The sequence below is a fragment of the Astyanax mexicanus genome, chromosome 13 (assembly GCF_023375975.1).
Source record: "Astyanax mexicanus isolate ESR-SI-001 chromosome 13, AstMex3_surface, whole genome shotgun sequence".
NCBI classification, from domain to species: Eukaryota; Metazoa; Chordata; class Actinopteri; order Characiformes; family Acestrorhamphidae; genus Astyanax; species Astyanax mexicanus.
The window spans coordinates 45,267,276-45,286,675 of NC_064420.1; the positions used below are offsets into that span (position 1 = coordinate 45,267,276).

Below are 19,400 nucleotides of genomic sequence, written 5' to 3' on the forward strand. Positions count from 1 at the left end.
TGTGTTCCTTCATAATCTGAATCGCTTCAGTATTTAATTTATTATTATTATTTTTTTTTTTCTTTTACAATGTCAAAAAATAAAAAATAAATAAATAAAGAAAATCAATGAATGAGAAGGTGTGTCAAAATTTCTGACTGGTACTGTATATTGTGCATCCCCAATAAATTATACCTTAACTTACCAACTCAAATGATTATGATAAAGAACACTCACACAGAAAAAATGAATAAAAACGTATTTCTGTGTTTTGGTTGATTTTTATTGACTGGTTTTGATTCCCTTCAGTTTAACAGAGGCAGAGGTCAGCATGTCAACAGCAGATTCTTACAGATTCTTAGAATAAGCACTAAAATGACATGAAACTACAGTTTATATCGTACAGTTAAGACGCAGAATCTCTCACACAGCAGATTTGTGCAGATTTCTGTATTTACGTGTACAGCTGATGGTACAGTGCATGGTGAGCAGCTGATGGGAGGCATGGGCTGCCCATACTGCAATACTCAGAATTGCACATGATGGAAGGAAGCTGTGGCTGTGTGTGTGTGTGTGTGTGTGTGTGTGTGTGTGGACAACACGAGTGTTAGGGGTTATTCTCCAGGAAGACTTTGCAGCATCTTACACACTGTTCATACACCGTCTCGAAGTCCTGATCACTTCCCTGCAACACAAGAACAAAGAAGAAAAAAAATGCATCAGAAAATGCGCTCTCTCTGTCTCTCTTTCTCTCTTTCATCCCCTGAGTTTTTTTATAGGCGTGAGGCGCATTCCTAGCAGCGCTGCTCCACGCTCGGATTTAAAGCCATTAATATGACTGGACTTCCAGCCTCACACAAATCAATCACGCTATCCTTGGATAGATAATTCTGATCTCTCTCTCAAATCAGGAACATGTGGGTAAAGCAGGGGTAAACTCTAGCCAAGCTTTCCTTCAGACTAACATACAGTGAACAGATGGCTTTCTGTCTGTCTGTCTGTCTGTCTGTCTCACACAGACTGGACGCCGTGTTTACAGAGTTATAAAGAGCATGTCAAGCTAATAATCACTGAAATTGCTCATTCAGAAAGGCAGATTTCTGAGTTCACTTATTGTGGGTTTAGACGGGTCACTACTCTAGCCAATTGGCAGTCAGTATTTCTTGTTTAAACTAGGGCTGTGTATTGGCATTGGATGCACTGGGGTTACTATTCAATTTATTGCAGTATACTGTATTATAATAGAACAACAGAAAAGCAATACATGGAAATAAGAGACCACTTAAAAACCTCTGGAATATATATATATATAAGAGGAAGATGGATGATTACAAGCCATCAAACCAAACTGAACTGCTTGTGAAAATTTGCACCAGGAGTAAAGCAGCATAAAGTTATCCAAAAGCAGTGTGTAAGACTGGTGGAGAAGGAAAACATGCCAAGAAAACCAGGGTTATTCCACCAAATATTGATTTCTGAACTCTTAAAACTTTATGAATATAAACTTGTTTTCTTTGCATTATTTGAGGTCTGAAAGCTCTGCATCTTTTTTGTTATTTCAGCCATTTCTCATTTTCTGCAAATAAATGCTCTAAATGACAATATTTATATTTGGAATTTAGAAACTGAAGTGGTCTCAATATCTTTTTCCGAGTTTTGTATATATGTGTATATATATATATATATATATATATATATATATATATATATATATATATATATACGTATATATATATATATATATATATACGTATATATATATATATAAACCCTCTATGGCATGATTTACACTGATTTATACTATAAATAAATAAATAAATAAAATGTTTTAGTATAAGAATATGCAAAGAAGAGTGTGTGTCTATTAAAATTCTTTCTATTTTCTTACATCCTGAAAATTTGTTCTTTTAATTAAATTCTGTATTTTTTTTTTTTTTTTGTCTTCAAACGTACCTCATTGCTCACTGTGACCTGAACACTGTAACAGCTGCACTGTCCTCGACATGCATCCAACTCGCCAAATCTCAGTGAAGGATTGGAGTATTTTCTGGACAAGCCGCATCCAGACAGTCTGAATACGAAACATGTTCAGTCTGAACGACCACAACGACGACGACGATGGGCTCTGCTTGGAAGCAGAGCAGCAGCATTTTATTTCTGCTTAAGAGAGGCACATTTAAGCCAAATACAATCAGGACTAGAGTTCATCACTGTGCTCCTCTCTCTGTAGAGTGAGCTCTGCCGCGGGATGGATGGAGTAGATGTTACTGTTGGACACTGGCCTGAAAATCTCAGGAGAAATGCGCTCTGTGTGAAGAGAAGTGGACGGTGGGAGTAAACCCAGACTCGCTCTCTCCAAACATATACAGTTTAATATTAGAAAATCATACAATTATCATAATTAATCATGTAGTCCAGAATTCCCTGCGCTGTCATATCTGCACATGAACTGCACCTCCTGAGAAAGAGAATATTCTAAGGTCATATTCTCATTATAAAAAAATAAATATACACTGAGAAATATACAGTCCCAGTCAAAAGTTTGAACACACCTTAAATTTTCTCCGTTGTAGAAAGTCATTCAAAAAAAGGTGTTAAACAAACCAGAATATGTTTTATATTTTAGATTATTCACAGTAGCACCTCTTGTTTAGTTTAGACAGTTTTACAAATCTTGTCTGGATTTTCTCAGTCAGTTTTATGAGGTAGAGTCACCTGGAATTCAAGCTTTTAGTGAACAGCTGTGCTGAACTCATCAAGAGTTAATTACTTGAATTTCTTGTCTCTTAATAAAGTGTTTGAGAGCATCAGTTAAAGTAAAATGGTGAAGAGGTAGAGTTACAGGTATACAGTGAATAGTGAATATTTGAGTAATGTTCTAATCCAGATTATGAGAAGCAAGAACTACTCAACTAAGAAAAGAGAAAAAAATTACTTTAAGAAATGAAGGTCAGTCAATCACAAGCCCAAAGCATGATCAATCCACCCACATGCTTAACAGCTGAAGAAATTGTTCTTTTAATTAAATTCTGAATGTTTTTTTTCTACGTGGGATGAACCGCTAGCCAATATCACCCTGGGTTACCGGAACACTCAGGGTTCCTCAGTGTAGCGCTGTCGGGCGACATCGAGATGCTAACTGGCTAGACTTAATGGAAATCTGCAAATCTATGTTTACTGTAAATAAAATGAAATGCTTTACTCACATCCAGTGCTCGTTTGACTTTTTTTGTTTGTTTTAAGAATAACAGTTGTGTTTACTTAGCTTAGCTTTACAGGCCTCGACACCCCTGTTCCTTACTAGTGTTGCATAATGCGCCTTATAATCCTGTGCACCTTGTGTATGAAAATATACCAGAAAATAGACGTTCACTGATGGTGCATCATATAATCTGGTGCTCCTTATAGTGTGAAAAATACAGTATACATTTTGATGTCTGTACTAACTGACATCCTCTGTAATGGTACCTCAGTCCCTAAATATTCTTTTTACCTATCCAAAAAGTAACTATTAAGAATAATGGTACTACAAAGGATTCTTTTGAAGTCTGCCACAGAATAATAACCACTTTTGGTTGCACAAAGAGTCTTATTTGCTAAAGAGGTGTAAAAGTGTAAAGAACCATTTAAAAGCTTCAATGTTCAATTTCTTAGCTCAAAGCTCCTTCACATTCTCTTCCTGTCTGATTTATCTTGTTTAGAGATGAGATACACTCAGGCTGAGGGGGCCAAACATGAGATCATTATCTTAACATGACTAATTTGACAAATATTCTCATATATAACGTCTGTATGAGTGTCTTAGAGTCATTACATCAATGCTACGTCTAAAATTAGCTGTAATTAAACTTTTTCCTCTAAATCTACTGAAGTATTTCCAAGTTCCTCTGCTGAGTAACCACCAGGTCACTAAGGAGATCCTTCACCAGATAAAGAACTGCTGAATAACACTTTTCTACAACCTTAAGTGATAATAAGTGATGGAACATATCATAGCGGCTGCCTAGCAACCACCTAACAGCACTCTAGCAACCACAAAGCAACATCATGGCAACTGCCTGAAATACCACAACAATCATATCGCCACACTGAAGTGCAAATCAAGCATCCACTTAGCAACACCACAACACCTATTTGAAATAGCATATGAACACCACAGCAACAAACTTGGGATCCCATATGAACACCACAACAACCACTGGGAATGGCATATGAACACGACAGCACCCACCTGGAATACTATATGAACACCACACCAACCACTGGGAATACCATATGAACACCACAGCAACCACTGGGAATAACATATGAATGCCATCTCAACCACCAGGGATACACAATATGAACACCACAGCAGCACCCACTCGGTATACCATATGAACCCCACGTCACCCACTTGAATACTATATGAACACCACAGCAACCAACTTGGAATAGCATATGAACCCCACAACAACCACTGGGAATGGCATATGAACACCACAGCACCCACCTGGAGTGGCATATGAACACCACAGCAACCAACTTGGAATAGCATATGAACCCCACAACAACAAACTTGGAATAGCATATGAACACCAGAGCAACAACTGGGAATACCATATGAACACTGCGGCGGCACCCTCCGGGAATACTATATGAACTCAACAGCAACCACTGGCAACACCATAGGAACACCAAAGCAACCAGTTGGAATGCCATGAGAACACCACAGCATCCACTTGGAATGCCACAGCAACCACCTACAAACCCTACAAGCTCTCCATTAGGATCCTCTACTACTCCATGCTGGAACATCTGGCATGTTGCAGAATTACACATGCATTTCACACCATTACTGTATGTGTAGCTCAATAAATATTATATAGAGATTTTTCTTAATGTTTAGTTATTTATTGTTCCTGGTCATTTTTATGTTCTTTCTGAATAACATTGCATTCCGACACTTCCTACTGGGTGCAACTATTGTTTTTATTCATTTTTTTTCATGCATATAATTGAGTTAATACCACTCACCACATGATGTGATGCATTGTTTTTAAGGTTGCAATTTTTTGTGCTACATGTACTCTAATTACCTCTACAAACATGGTCCAAAGCACACCGACGTCAACACACTAAAGCCATGTGACACATGTCCTGAAGACCGCTGCTTTTGTTCCTCACCATAAAGGCCAGTTTATTTAACACAAGTGGACACAAATTACCATTGTCGTATCATTGTGATCGTAAGTGGTTAATCATCACTCTGTTCTGGATGATTAATAACGCCGGACGTCGCAGTATCTCTTGTACTCGGAGGTACAAGAACAGAATGTGCAGAAAAATGACAAAAATCTGGTGCCTCTGAATTTTAGGCTGCGAGAGAAACAATGATGGGAGAAATAATTGTGGTTTAGGTTTATGAGTGTTATGAGTGTATGAATAAACATTACTCGGAATAGGTCAGACCGAGATCTCACATTTACAATAAACTTCACTGGTAAAAATGGTTGGAGTTAAAGGTCTCCTTCCGCTAAAATTCACTTATTCTTGTTGTTTGTGAAATATAGTAGGTCTCTGAGTTTTACGTCACAATTCGATTCTCAATTTTCTTTTTTTACAGCAGAGAGGCCTATGCCAGTTTTAGATTAGTCTATGGTCAGTCATTGGTTTGATTCATCAAATTTACAATATCTTATTTCAAAAGGTGGGCTTGATATAAGTGATGCAAAGTGATACAAGTGATCTGTAATACACCACATTAGGCACTAATGGTCAAATTTAAATAATTTAATTAAGATATATATGTATTGCCATCTAGTGGCTTTTTTTGGTAGCAGCAGTGTGCACTACTAAAACAGCAATGTGCAACATAACAAAATAAATAATAAAAAATACAGGAAAAGTCATGTAAAAAATAATAGAACAATTAGAGCCTTAACAAACTGAACTCTATCCTACTATAACAGTTAAACATGAAAAATAAGACTAAGACTTTTTCGGTCACTGAGAATGAGAAGTTTTTTTCTTTAACAAAGATATATTATTAACTTTATCTGAGAGAAAGATGCTCCGTAAGGTACCAAAACTATTAAGATATTTGAGGCTAGACAAAAAAAACTGTTATTTTTATACTTCAAGTTTTTCTTTAAGAAGATGAGAATGTCCACATTCTCTGGAGAAAGGGCTGCTCTTTGAGCTACAGTGTGCTGCGCCATTTGTGTAGCGTGCATGCTTGCGCACCCTCTTTTTGAGTTCAAGGCTCGAGACCATGACATAATTTTGATCGAAATCGTGACACCCCTACTGCACATGAAACTCTTCCTCAACCTCCACTGTCTGCAGTAGCTAAATAAAGAAATTCTCAGAACAAATAGTCGGTCAGAAAAAAGCACACGCATGTACGTTAACCCGTACGTCAAGCAGGGCTGCAGCAGAGCGGACACTCTCGTCAGCTAAAGAGCTTACAGCTCTGTTTACACAAGTTAGTTAATGTTAGCTATCTAACTTTACCTAGCACTCAGCGCTAATTCTTTACAACTAAGTCTGAATCTCTCTCTCTAAAAAAAAAAGGCGGCAGGTAGGCGTTCCCTGCTGCAGTGCTGTTAGCCAATCAGAGGCGATATGTTTGCATGTATGAATATTCATGAGCAAGAGCCAAAATCCTGTTTTCTTCAGAGACCACTAATTCAGTGATCTAAAGCAGGGCTAAATAGAAACACCTGATCACTTTTTTTCCCACAAAAAATAGCTCACATAGCATTCATTCATACTAGAGACCACAACTAGACATTTTAAAATGAATAAACAATGTAATGAGACCTTTAATTATGGCAATAATGGCAATTGAAGCAGCAGTTTGTATTTCTGTTTAGGGTCACATGATATAGACACACAATAACATAATGAGATAGAATTGCTGTGCCCTGTAATACACACAATTATGGGAGTTATTACAATGAGCTTTGTCCATCTGCAGATCCAGAGAGCCAGTCCCGTTTCTAGACAAATGCTTGTTTTACAATGTTGGTTTACAATAAACGGAAATTGGGAAATAGGCTATATGCTAAATAATAAAAAGTTTGTTTGTTTAAAATGTATGTTCTATTCTTAAACCCTGTTAAATTATATTAGATCAGAGGGAAGTCATTCAGACATCATTCTTGTAGCCTAATTTACTGATGATTTAATCATTGTTTACATTCTTTGTGTTTTAATCTTTTGAAGATCTGTTCTTAATAAACATTTAAGGGGTCTATGCTTCTTCAGTGCTGCAATGTTAATTAACATCATTCTGAACAGATTTCTCTCATTCAAACAGCACAAAAATGTTTTTTTAAAAAGCTTAGTTTCAATGCTTTATGTACAGAAAAATGTTGCGTTTAAATCGGGCTCGGGCTCTTAATAAAAAAAAAATATTGAATATAAAAAACAGCTCACCTTTTTTAGATTCAATATGTTTTCAAATATACAGAAGCAGCCAATCACATAGGAGATATTTACATCTGCAATAAGTCAAACATGGCTGTGAGCGGCAATAAAAGGGGTCCAAGCAATTCCAGCCCAATGAAGCCCACCCAATGAAAGCACCAGTAAGTTTTTTTTTTTTTTTCACCTTCAGCTTTCTAAAAAGGCCTCAAACCGCCTCAGTTTTCAATGGAACTATAAAAGTTTTTTTTTTTATTTCAGACTGCTCACCAGAGGCATATCAAGCTGCTGCTGTAAATCCTGGTTTTAAGTGTTAGAATGGTTACATTTACAGATATTTAGCTATTATTGCACCCTGTAGACACGCACATTCGTCAAAATTGACAGGTTATGTTACAGTCTGGTGTTTTTATGAGAGCATAACTTTGTGTCAAAATCGGACATAGCGTTTACAAGCTCCAGACAACTGTCTCTGTGCTAAAAAGCTGATTTACATCTCGCCTCCAGGTCCATCAGAAATGCAATTCTTACATATAATTTATTTTTAATTGTACGCCATCATAGTGACACCACAGCTATAGATTATAGTGATGTGAAGCCCCTGACATCAGTTTTCTTACCAGGGAATAAGTGGTTTTGAAATATTGTGTAAAGAGCACTTTTCACCATTAAGCTGAGTGTGGACAAGGTTGAAAAAAAGATTTATCCAATTAAACTAGTTGATTTTTTAATAGTTTCCACCAGTGTGTATGGACTTACATCTTACAAAATATATATATATATATATATATATATATATATATATATATATATATATATATATATATATATATATATATATATACAGATGTATTACACACAGAGTGATCTATTTTAAGCATTTATTCATTTTATTGTTGATGATTATGGCTTAAATCAGTGTCTCAGAAAATCTATATTAGAAAAATAAGACCAACTGGTACTTTTGGCAGTGTGCCAAGTCCTGCTGGAAAATGAAATCTGCTTCTCCATAAAAGTTGTCAGTAGCAGAGGGAAGAAGCATGAAGTGCTGTAAGACTTTGTGGGAAAACAAAACTGCACTGACTTTAGACTTGATAAAAAAATTAAAATTAAAATATTATATATAAGACCAATTGGTACTTTTGTCAGTGTGTGCAGTGTAACAAGTCCTGCTGGAAAATGAAATCCACATCTCCATAAAACACTGTACTGGCTTTAGACTTGATAATAAAACACAGTGGATCAACACCAGCAGATGACATGTCTCTCCAAACCATCACTGATCATCAGTAAATTTTACATTTCATTTAAAGTAAATCAAGGGATAAGAGTCTGGAGGAAGAGTGGAGAGACACACAGTCCACACTGCTCGAGGTCTAGTGTGAAGTTTCCACCAATCAGTGATGGTTTGGAGAAACATGTCATCTGCTGGTGTTGATCCACTGTGTTATAATATCAAAGTCCAAAGTCAGTGCAGTGTTTTATGGAGATGCGGATTTCATTTTCCAGCAGGACTTGTCGCACTGCACACACTGACAAAAGTACCAATTTGTCTTAGTTATATAATATTCTAATTTTCTGAGACACTGATTTTCATGATCTACGAACCTGGTCTTAGGCTTGATTTCTCAGCTAAAAAAATTATTCAGCAATTAATGGGTGTGGCCTGCATAAGCCCTGCAGGGCCCTGGGACCGTGTTTCACATCTCTATGACTTACAGTTTCATCTGCATGACTCCTTTTAGAGCAGAAACAGAATAACACTGGAGAACAAGAGAAAAAGAGAAAATCTCAACTAAAGCAATGGGGTTCCAGCACTGCCTGCTAATAAAGCTCCTGAGTGCTGATACTTTATACTGGAACCGTGTCTTATAAACCTGTTACAGCTCGTCCTAAAACAACTGCACTGTTCTGTTTTGTTTTCTTCTTGTAAAATGAGAGTATGGAGAAAAGCACACATTATCGTAAATGCTGACTACACAGAAATCACACTGCCAGAAAAGAAACGTCACAGTTATTTACCTTTTCTTCAAATCAACCTGAGACAGGCTGTAAATGGCCAATACTGCTGTTGACCATGCATTAAGAATTAATTTATCATCAATACTGCTAAAACTATAAGCATGTTGCTTGAGTGCTATTGGCTGCACAGAATAATTAAAGCAGGGTTCATATTAGGGGTGGCCAATATTATATTGTGTACAATATATCGTGACACAGAAATATCATGATATTAAAACTCCATATCGTGATAATAGAGATGTTCTGTCTTAAAAGTAGTCTATTATTTACTGTGAAGCTTTAAGTGTATTTATTGTATAATTGTTTTAGTTTGCAGTTTATATGCATGCACTAAATCTTCTGCAATATGTTTTGCTGCATTATATTATTTTATGCTATATTATTTATTTTGCCACATTATGATTATGCTGTTATACTCTTATACTATATTCCTGAAATTAACGAATTATTTCTGTTTTCCTATATCGCCTAGTATATCGTTATCTCAAAAATACCCTGAAATATCGTGATATTATTTTAGAGCCATATCGCCCACCCCTAGTTCATACCCTTTTCAACAAATAAATTTTTCAGCACTTTTTCATGCCTTCACAGACTATTTTAATTATGATTTAATCAGTACAGACATGGCAAAAAATAAAAAATAAAAAATCATGTCAAAACTGATCATGGTAGGCCTATATCTCGCGATAAAATTAATTGAAAATACTTTGAAATAGTTATGTTTTACTAGCTGAATAGCATGCATATTTCTGCGTATTTTGCACATCTGCCGTATATATGTCTGAATGAAGCCTGACAGCATTAAATCAGCATTTTATTCTACTGAGTAAATTTACAGTTATAGTTAAAGCTGATAAAACTCCAGTCTGAATAGCATTTACATAGACAGCTAGCTAATGCAAAGAGATATGACAGATTCATCCAATATATATATATATATATATATATATATATATATATATATATATTTTTTTTATATATATATATTTTTTTTATTATTTTTTTTAGCCCAAAACATTCAATAAACGGAAACAAACTATTAATACTACTAATACTATTAATAAACTACTAATACTCTGGGTATTTTTATTTTTCCAAAACTTATCCAGGCCTGGAAATTTTTTCTATTTTCAAATTCCATGACTTTTCTATGACTTTTCCAAGCTTTTCCAGACTTTTCACTGACAGTCCATCAGTGAGTGAAAGTGCCTTATCCAGGCAAGCATAAACGAAAAGCGATGAACAGTTAAACCTAGGCCCTACTAACAATCCATAGTTTGAGATTTGGATTTTTTTTCTGTGTAAAAGCAAACCCGTGATAATAATAAGCCCCTCCCCCAAATAAGCCCAGGATCATTCTATCAAAATGTCCTAAAACCTTAATAACGCTATGAGGCGTAAGTACAACGACTGATCACGTTGTCCAAGCACTACTCTAAGTGTGTTCAGTGCTGCAGGCAGAGTGTTCAGTAGTGTGTCTTGCTTGTTGCGACACACCCAGTTAAGTCTCTATTCGAGACCGCTAAACTGTATTTAAACACTAATACATCTTCCCTGGCAGAAATAAACAAGCCACACATCCATCAACCAGCAAAACACACTGTGCTGCTGTCTAACCAGAGCACGATCCACTACGAGCTCTCATCAAACACACTGCCAAGTCAGATCAGTGTACACACACACACACACACACACCAGCAGAAACAGTGTGTTTCTGATAAAGCACATACGTTTTTGTCCCCTGAAATATTGCCCAACTTTCTGGATTCCAACGTATTGGTGTCAGAGCAGCTATTATCATTCTCAGCACTACAGGAACATCAATTAGCATGGTGGTGGTGTATGAGGTGTTAGTGTGTGTTGAGCTGGTGGTACAGTGAGTGGATTAGATGCAGCAGTGCTGCTGGAGTTTTTAAACACCTTAGTCTCACTGCTGGACTGAAAATACTAATTTACACGACCAATTACCCATCCTCCCATCACCAGTGATGCCCCAACACACAAGGAGGGTGAAGATTAGCACACGCTTCCTCCGATACATGTGAAGTCAGACTCCGCCTCTTTTTGAACTGCTGCTGATGATGTAGCATTGCCGAGTAGCATCACAGTGCTAACGCTCGTAGGAAAGTGCAGCGACTGGGTTCCGATACATCAGCTCACAGACGCAGCCTTCTGCTGATCCACATCACCCTAGGAGTTATGAGGGGAAAGAGCGCCATCTACTGTACCCACCCAGAGAGAGCAAGGCCAACCGTGCACTCCCAGGGCTTTGGTAGCTGATGGCAAGCTACATAAACAGGATTCGAACCAACGATCTCCTGATCATATGCAGCACTCAGCCTGCTTGACCACTTGGAGCTCCTAGAATGAGAAAACTTCAAGTGTACTGTGGGCAGCATTCTATGAGGAGCGCTTTGTGAGGAGCGTCCCGTGGGCAGTGTCCTGTAGGCAGCATCTTGTGACCCTGTTAAAGGACTAGAGGATGATGAACACTGTAAACTGTGCAGCAGCAGATTCAGATCCTCTGTCTCTGATTTTACTTTATCTACAGGGTGTTGCAGCTGTAGGTAGGAGTGTGTAATAGAGTGAAGGACAGTGAGTGATGATTAAACACAGTGTTTAAAAACTCCAACAGCACTGCTGCATCTGATCCGCTCACTGTACCACCAGCTCAACACACACTAACACCTCATACACCACCACCATGCTAATCACTGCTAATCACTGCTGCATCTGATCCACTCACTGTACCACCAGCTCAACACTCACTAACACCTCATACACCACCATACTAATCACTGCTAATCACTGCTGTATCTGATCCACTCACTGTACCACCAGCTCAACACACACTAACACCTCATACACCACCACCATGCTAATCACTGCTAATCACTGCTGTATCTGATCCACTCACTGTACCACCAGCTCAACACACACTAACACCTCATACACCACCACCATGCTAATCACTGCTAATCACTGCTGTATCTGATCCACTCACTGTACCACCAGCTCAACACTCACTAACACCTCATACACTACCACCATGCTAATCAGTGCTAATCACTGCAGTGCTGAGAATAATAATGACCCACCACCCAAATAATAATAATAATAATAATGGCTGATCTGTGGTCTGTGGTCTATCTTGTAGGGTCCTGAATATTGTACAACATGGTGAGCAATACGGCCCAAAAATAATATCACAAATATTGTCCAGAGACAATATAGACAGAACAGCAGTTTGGAATGTCCTCAAGAAGAAAGTCGTCACTGGTGTACTACATTACAGGTGATGAACAGGTAGAGCAAGAAAAACCACAGCAGTTGATGACAGAAATATAACTGTTAATCACATCAGTAACAACCTATCGAACCCAATTGTTTTCAGTCTACAGTAGAAGCAATGGGATCAGCCTCACTGTTCCAATACTTTTGGAGGGGAGCTGTATATAATGGTTGTATTCTGCACCAATGAGTTCTGCTATAGTTACAAATCACAGTATCATAATCTAACAGAACATAGAACCTCTGCTCAGAGCGTTCAGGGACCACACAAATCCCCCGGTTCTTATCTCGCGTTCCTTTCTTCTGGACTGCGCCGGACGCATGACATGATTTATTGCTTTATTATCGCAATGCATGAAACCAAACAAACAGCTTGCATAAACCCCCAAACCACATTCCTGAAAAGTTTCTCCCTTCTGTCCACAATCAAAAACACTCACTCATCACACACTCACACACACTTACACACAATCATGTTTTACCCCTCCAATCACTGTCCCCGCCTCAACAGGATAGAACAGGATAGAATGTGTCAACATTTATATGAAATATCCAATAAAAGTGTCCAATAAACACAGCGGGATGTGATCATTAGGCCCTGAGAGAAGATTCACTCAGTAAAGGACAGTGAACGAGCTTTCTCCAGCTGATATTCAGCTTATACCCATCTGTTGTTGAGCAGTGGTGATCTCAGTGTTACAGGAAAGCTGAAGAGGATTGAGGGGAACACCTAAACAGCTCTCAGGAGTAACATTACAGAGCTCTCAGTCCAACACCCCCCCCAAAAAAAAAAAGCCTAGCTGGGGTTGTAGCCACAAGTGGCTCTTCAAAAGCTCACCATCAGTCAGGGCAAAGGCTAACGATTCATATGTGGAGGAACGGCACCAGAGCTGCTCTGATCCTGAGCTCATCAAGACTCTAAAGATCTTTATCTCCTTGCAGACTTTGGAAAATCCATCACTGTGGGCAGATTAAAGTCAGGGCTACTACATTACACCGAATGTCTGGATGCAGAATAATGATATGTTGAGTTTCGCACCTGATCAGAGCACTCATACCATGAATTAGTGCTGGGCGATATGAGAAAAATCATATATCAGGATATGGAATTTTTCATATCACGACAATCCACAGACCATCTCCAAAGAGCTGCAGCATCATCTTGCTGCAGATGGTGTCACTGTGCATCGCTCAACAATACAGCGCACTTTGCACAAGGAGAAGTGATGTGAAAGAAGCCATTTCTGCAAGCACGCCACAAACAGAGTCGCCTGAGGTGTGCAAAAGCAAAAGCTGAATCTTCTGTTGAATCTTCTATATACTACTGATTAATTTATTTAAGAGCTTCTGTACAATTGCTAACTGGCATCTCAGTATACATGGCTGGTCTACAGAAAGAGGATGTAAGGACTGTAAGCGTGTGCATGTGTTCAGGTGTGCAGACTTACGTAGTACGGGTCTTTGATGATGAGCTGTTTCTCAGGGTCGTAGGAGCCGAGCAGCTCGATCTTGGCTTTACTGTTCTTTACGCTGTTCGCCTTCTTGTTCAGGTCCCTGAAAGAACAAAAGTCGAGCCATTTTTAGCATTTTGTGACCGTTAGCATTCTGCAGAATGAGCTTAGGTCAAAAGAACATTCTTACCACACCTATAAGTTTACTCTGCCTCTTTTATTATATCTGATAACACCAATCAGAAAGCATTTCTGCATTTCCTGATGTGGAACATAGAGCTAAAGTCCTGTTATACTATGCATTTGTCCCACTGGTCTCAATCACCTTGCATTGTCTTTTAAGGCGTGGCAAACTAAGGGTATTTTGCAATTACACAAACAGTAGAAAAATTGCACAGAACTTGTAGAAAAGGCACATAAATATATGTACAGTTTGGTGCGTACTATTTAAAAAAAATGAGGGAGATACACCTTGTTACAAATGAGTGCATTTTTGAAATCACAAAATGAATCTTTAAAAACAACTGCCCCGCCTCAAAACCCATACTTTACCCAGCGCCCCTCTCAAACTACACCTACCATTTTTTTAACAGCCTTTTTCATACAGACTTATAGTGGCCTTTTAACAGCTGTGCTGAACTTGTCAAGAGTTAATTATTTGAATTTCTTGTCTCTTAATAAAGTGTTTGAGAGCATCAGTTGTAAAGTAGTGAAGAGGTAGAGTTACAGGTATACAGTGAATATCTCTATTTGAGTAACGTTCTAATCCAGATTATGAAAAGCAACAACTACTCAACTAAATAAAGAAAAAATATATTATTTCAGTCAATCTGAAACAAAATTCAAGAACTTTGAAAGAATCCTCAAGTGCAGTCACTGCAAAACCCCACCAAATGTTAGGATGAAACTGGCACTCATCAGGACTCTGTTGCATAGTATACGTTCTTGAGGTACTGTATATCTAAAAATCCATTATCATACATCAGTTCTAAGATCCCACTTATGAGTATCAGGAGCTTAGACTCACTGTCCTGCTATCTGCTGAGAGCAGGGCTGGTCTGGACAGCAGGAAAGTCCCGGTTCTTATCAGTAACTCTGCTGTAGACCGAGTCACTGTCACACAAGATGGACTGTGGGTGGAGCGTGTGCTGGAGACTTCACGAGTTCATGTAACCAATAAATCTGCATTACTGCTCCACTTACCCTCTAAAAAGTATCGACACCACAGTTGACCAGTGACCAAAAAGCGCTCCTCTGGGAGATGTGCTTCAGGATGGATGTTGATGGAAAATCGCTGATATCAAATCCCAGATCAAGAGAAACTCATCCGCGCTTTTATCTGCAGCAGGATTGATTACTGTGCGGCTGTTTTAACTGGACTTCCCAAAAAGACCATTAAACATCTCCAGCTGATTCAGAACACTGCTAATTATGTTTTAACTAGAACCAGAGGAACGGAACATGTTCTTCTGGCTCTAAACTGAGTTCACAGGCTCACAGCGATGTAGAATATATATAGAATAGATTTATGAGCTGCTACCAGTCTAGAAATCACTCTAGAAATGGTTTAGATATAAAACACATTTTGATCTGCTGGAACAATAGAAATGGAGAAAATCCTTTACAAAAATTCTGTATCAGAAAAAGTGTATTTTAATTTATTAATATAAACATGAACGCCTGTCATGATAATTATGTTGTCATCAACTTATTACATAGTATATGGAAACTAGGGTGATATTTCAAGATATTTCCGTGTTTTTGAGATAACGATACTCTATATATTTGTCTATATGACAAAACACTGAATTAAAAAAAAAAAAAAATCAAGAATACACTACTGCAAAAAAAATTAAAAAATGTATTTTATTATTGCATACAATATAAGGCACACCTCTAACTAAGATATTAAAAAATAAGATATATATAAAAAAAAAGAATTTTAACAGTCAAAGTGAATGATCCAGAATGTCATGATACTAATAATGCACTCCAAATATCTTTATATTAAAAGATTAAAGTAAAATAAATAATATTGGACAGATATAATCTCTAGTCTCTAGTAGATATATAATGAGAAATGAGAAGTGTGAATCTTTCTATTGCTTAAAAAAAAAAAAAAAAAAAAAAACAGGAAAAAAAGTAGTACCCCGTTCACGATATTAAAAAATGTTGCCGATATTATTGCGTACGATACGATATGGCCCATCCCTAATGGACGCACCCTTAATAACACTGACTTATTTTTAAGTGCAGATATTATTAAAAAAATCTGAATATCATTTAAAAGTTACTTTATTTCAGTAATTCAGTTCAAAATGTGAAACTCATATATTATATATAGATGTATTAAACACACAGAGTGATCTATTTTAAGCGTTTATTTCTGTTATTGTTGATGATTATGGCTTATAGCCAATACAAAAAATAATAAATCAGTGTCTCAGAAAATTGTAATATTATATAACTAAGACCAATTGGTCAGACATTTGGCAGTGTGGGCAGTGTGCCAAGTCCTGCTGGAAAATGAAATCTGCATCTCCATAAAAGTTGTCAGCAGAGGGAAGCATGAAGTGCTGTAAGATTTTGTGGGAAAATAAAACTGCACTGACTTTAGACTTGATAATAAAACACAGTGGATCAACACCAGCAGATGACATGTCTCTCCAAACCATCACTGATCATCAGTAAATTTTACATTTCATTTGTAAATCAAGGGATCAGAGTCTGGAGGAAGAGTGGAGAGACACACAGTCCAAACTGCTCGAGGTCTAGTGTGAAGTTTCCACCAATCAGTGATGGTTTGGAGAGACATGTCATCTGCTGGTGTTGATCCACTGTGTTTGATTATTATATATATAAGGCGAAAAAATGACAACGACTATGTGTTTGAGGTAAGCTGACCAGACAAAATACGACATATCTTGGGATCATATCTGTAATCAGAACTAAACTTCCAGAACATCCTAGATTTTCGTTTTTGAGGAGCAGAAGTTTATAGATGCAGGTTAGGAAGGTTAGGAACATTTCTGAACTTGCCCCGCCTCAGATAGTCTTGTAGAACAGGAGCAGAGGAGTAAGCCTCCACACGCTGAAGGACAAGAATCTAAAGAACTCAGTAAGCAGCTTAAGAAGCAGCAGATCTATTAGGAACATGTGATTCAGACATTATCCTCACCAAACTGCCCCATTACTGAGAGAAAAACCCCATCCTGCCTCTAGTTCTCAGCCATGTATGCACTGACTTGGTCTAACTTTGACCCCTTCTAGGCCAACCACATGAGCTGTATATCCAGTAGTGTGCAATATGAGTGTTTTCACCTGAAAAAGCACCACATATGATTTGAACAGATGCAAATAAACATACATACAGTAAAACGTAACAAGGAATTCTCATTTTTAACTAAGTATGTTATATCCTGTGAGCTGTTAGAAATTCGGCCTTCAGGAACCAGGTGTCCGATTCAGTCAGGAGACAGCTTCAGAGTTGACTTGAGTTTATTGACACACACACAGAGAGTATGGGTACAGCTCACAGTCGATCAGAACCAATCTGACTAGGGATATTTTGAGGGGACATTATATACATTGAATCCTACTTTGAACACTGCAGGGTGGTCACTTTAATGGGGGGTTCAAATTAGCATATAAACGATGAGGGCCCCTGCAGAGGCAAGTGGTCAGTTAACAGTCTGGGTCCCTGCAGAGATGAATGGTCAGAGATAGTGGAGGATTGACACCTCAAGTTTTGTAGCAGACATGATGGAGCCACAATTGGGGGAATAGGAGAGGGTGAAAGAGTTAAAGTATAATAGGAGAGGGTAAAAGAGTTAAAGTATAATTTGTTATGGATAGAATTCTATCAGAGCCGAGCTGAAGAACAAAGTGTAGAGATTCCAGATTTCTCCTGGATGATTTCTCTCAGCCAGCATGTGTATATTATTATGTTCAGTTCCGTCAGCAGCTCACCTGATTTACCACATTTACCAGTAATTTACCAAACCAGGTGTTGATTAATATGAGGAGAACTAGAAATAACTCTATTAAACTCAGATGAGGAGGAGAGATAAGGAGATGTTTCAAGGTTTTTTTTTTTATAGCTGTTTGTATTTACTGTAATGCTGTAATGTGTTTTACTGAGCTAATAAACACTTACTGCACATATAAGAAGCTTTTCCTTTACTTAAATTCACACAGTTGCCTAAAACATTTACACAGTACTGTACATTTCTGGAAAAAAATAAGAGACCACTTAAAAATAATGAGTTTCTTTGATTTTACCAAATTGAAAACCTCTGGAATATAATCAAGAGGAAGATGGATGATCACAAGCCATCAAACCAAACTGAACTGCTTGAATTTTTGCACCAGGAGTCTAAAGCATAAAGTTATCCAAAAGCAGTGTGTAAGACTAGTGGAGGAGAACATGATGCCAAGATGCATGAAAACTGTGATTATAAACCAGGATTATTCCACCAAATATTGATTTCTGAACTCTTAAAATTTTATGAATATGAACTTGTTTTCTTTGCATTATTTGAGGTCTGAAAGCTCTGCATCTTTTTGTTTTTTTAGCCATTTCTTATTTTCAGCAAATAAATGCTCTAAATGACAATATTTTTTATATTTGGAATTTGGGAGAAATGTTGTACAGTTGTTGTTTTATTCTATAAACTACAGACGTGTATAAATGGAAGCAGAGCATTAGGAGCAATGGACATGTGTACCGCATGCGTCCGTTACGTGACCTTACAGTTAGCTAGAGGTTGGACGAGATGCAGGAGCCTCTGCTGCTACAAAGCCCTTCGTCTGGGATCAGTCATTTCAGATTTGGTTCAGCCCTCCTTGCTCAACATCAGCAATTAGTTTAAGGAGAGACTGGGGCCAGAATCTGCTGTACAGATTTAGTAATGAAGCTCTGCTTTCTTCTCAAAGAGACGAATTACAAATGACGGTTCACATTCACAATATTAAAGTGTTTGAGATCATCAGTTGTAAAGTTGTGAAGAGGTAGAGTTGGTTGAGTAATGTTCTAATCCATATTATAGAAAAACTACTCAACTAAATACAGAAAAAAATACTCCATCAGAAAAAAAAAAAAAAAAAAAAAAACGATTCTTAAGTGCAATCATAAAGATCGTCTTAAACGCAATGATGAAACTGGCTCTCATCGGGAGCGCCCCGGGAAAGGAAGTTTCCTCTGTTGTAGTTTGGCTGACTTTAGTATTCATTTACAATGTAGGG

At 37.6% G+C, this 19,400-nt stretch overlaps 1 protein-coding gene across 2 annotated transcripts in view; it reads right to left on the minus strand.

Annotated features, from left to right (window-relative positions):
- Nucleotides 1–240: 240 nt before the first annotated feature.
- Nucleotides 241–19,400, minus strand: part of acp1 (acid phosphatase 1) — a 32,386-nt gene continuing 13,226 nt past the window's right edge. For both annotated transcript variants that reach the window (XM_007239955.4, XM_007239956.4), the window contains exons 5-6: nucleotides 14,154–14,259; nucleotides 241–664 (exon numbers count right to left, since the gene is read on the minus strand). In XM_007239955.4, the coding sequence (XP_007240017.1) occupies nucleotides 587–664; nucleotides 14,154–14,259 (184 nt within the window). In that variant the 3' untranslated portion in view covers nucleotides 241–586. The remainder of the gene's footprint in view (nucleotides 665–14,153; nucleotides 14,260–19,400) is intronic.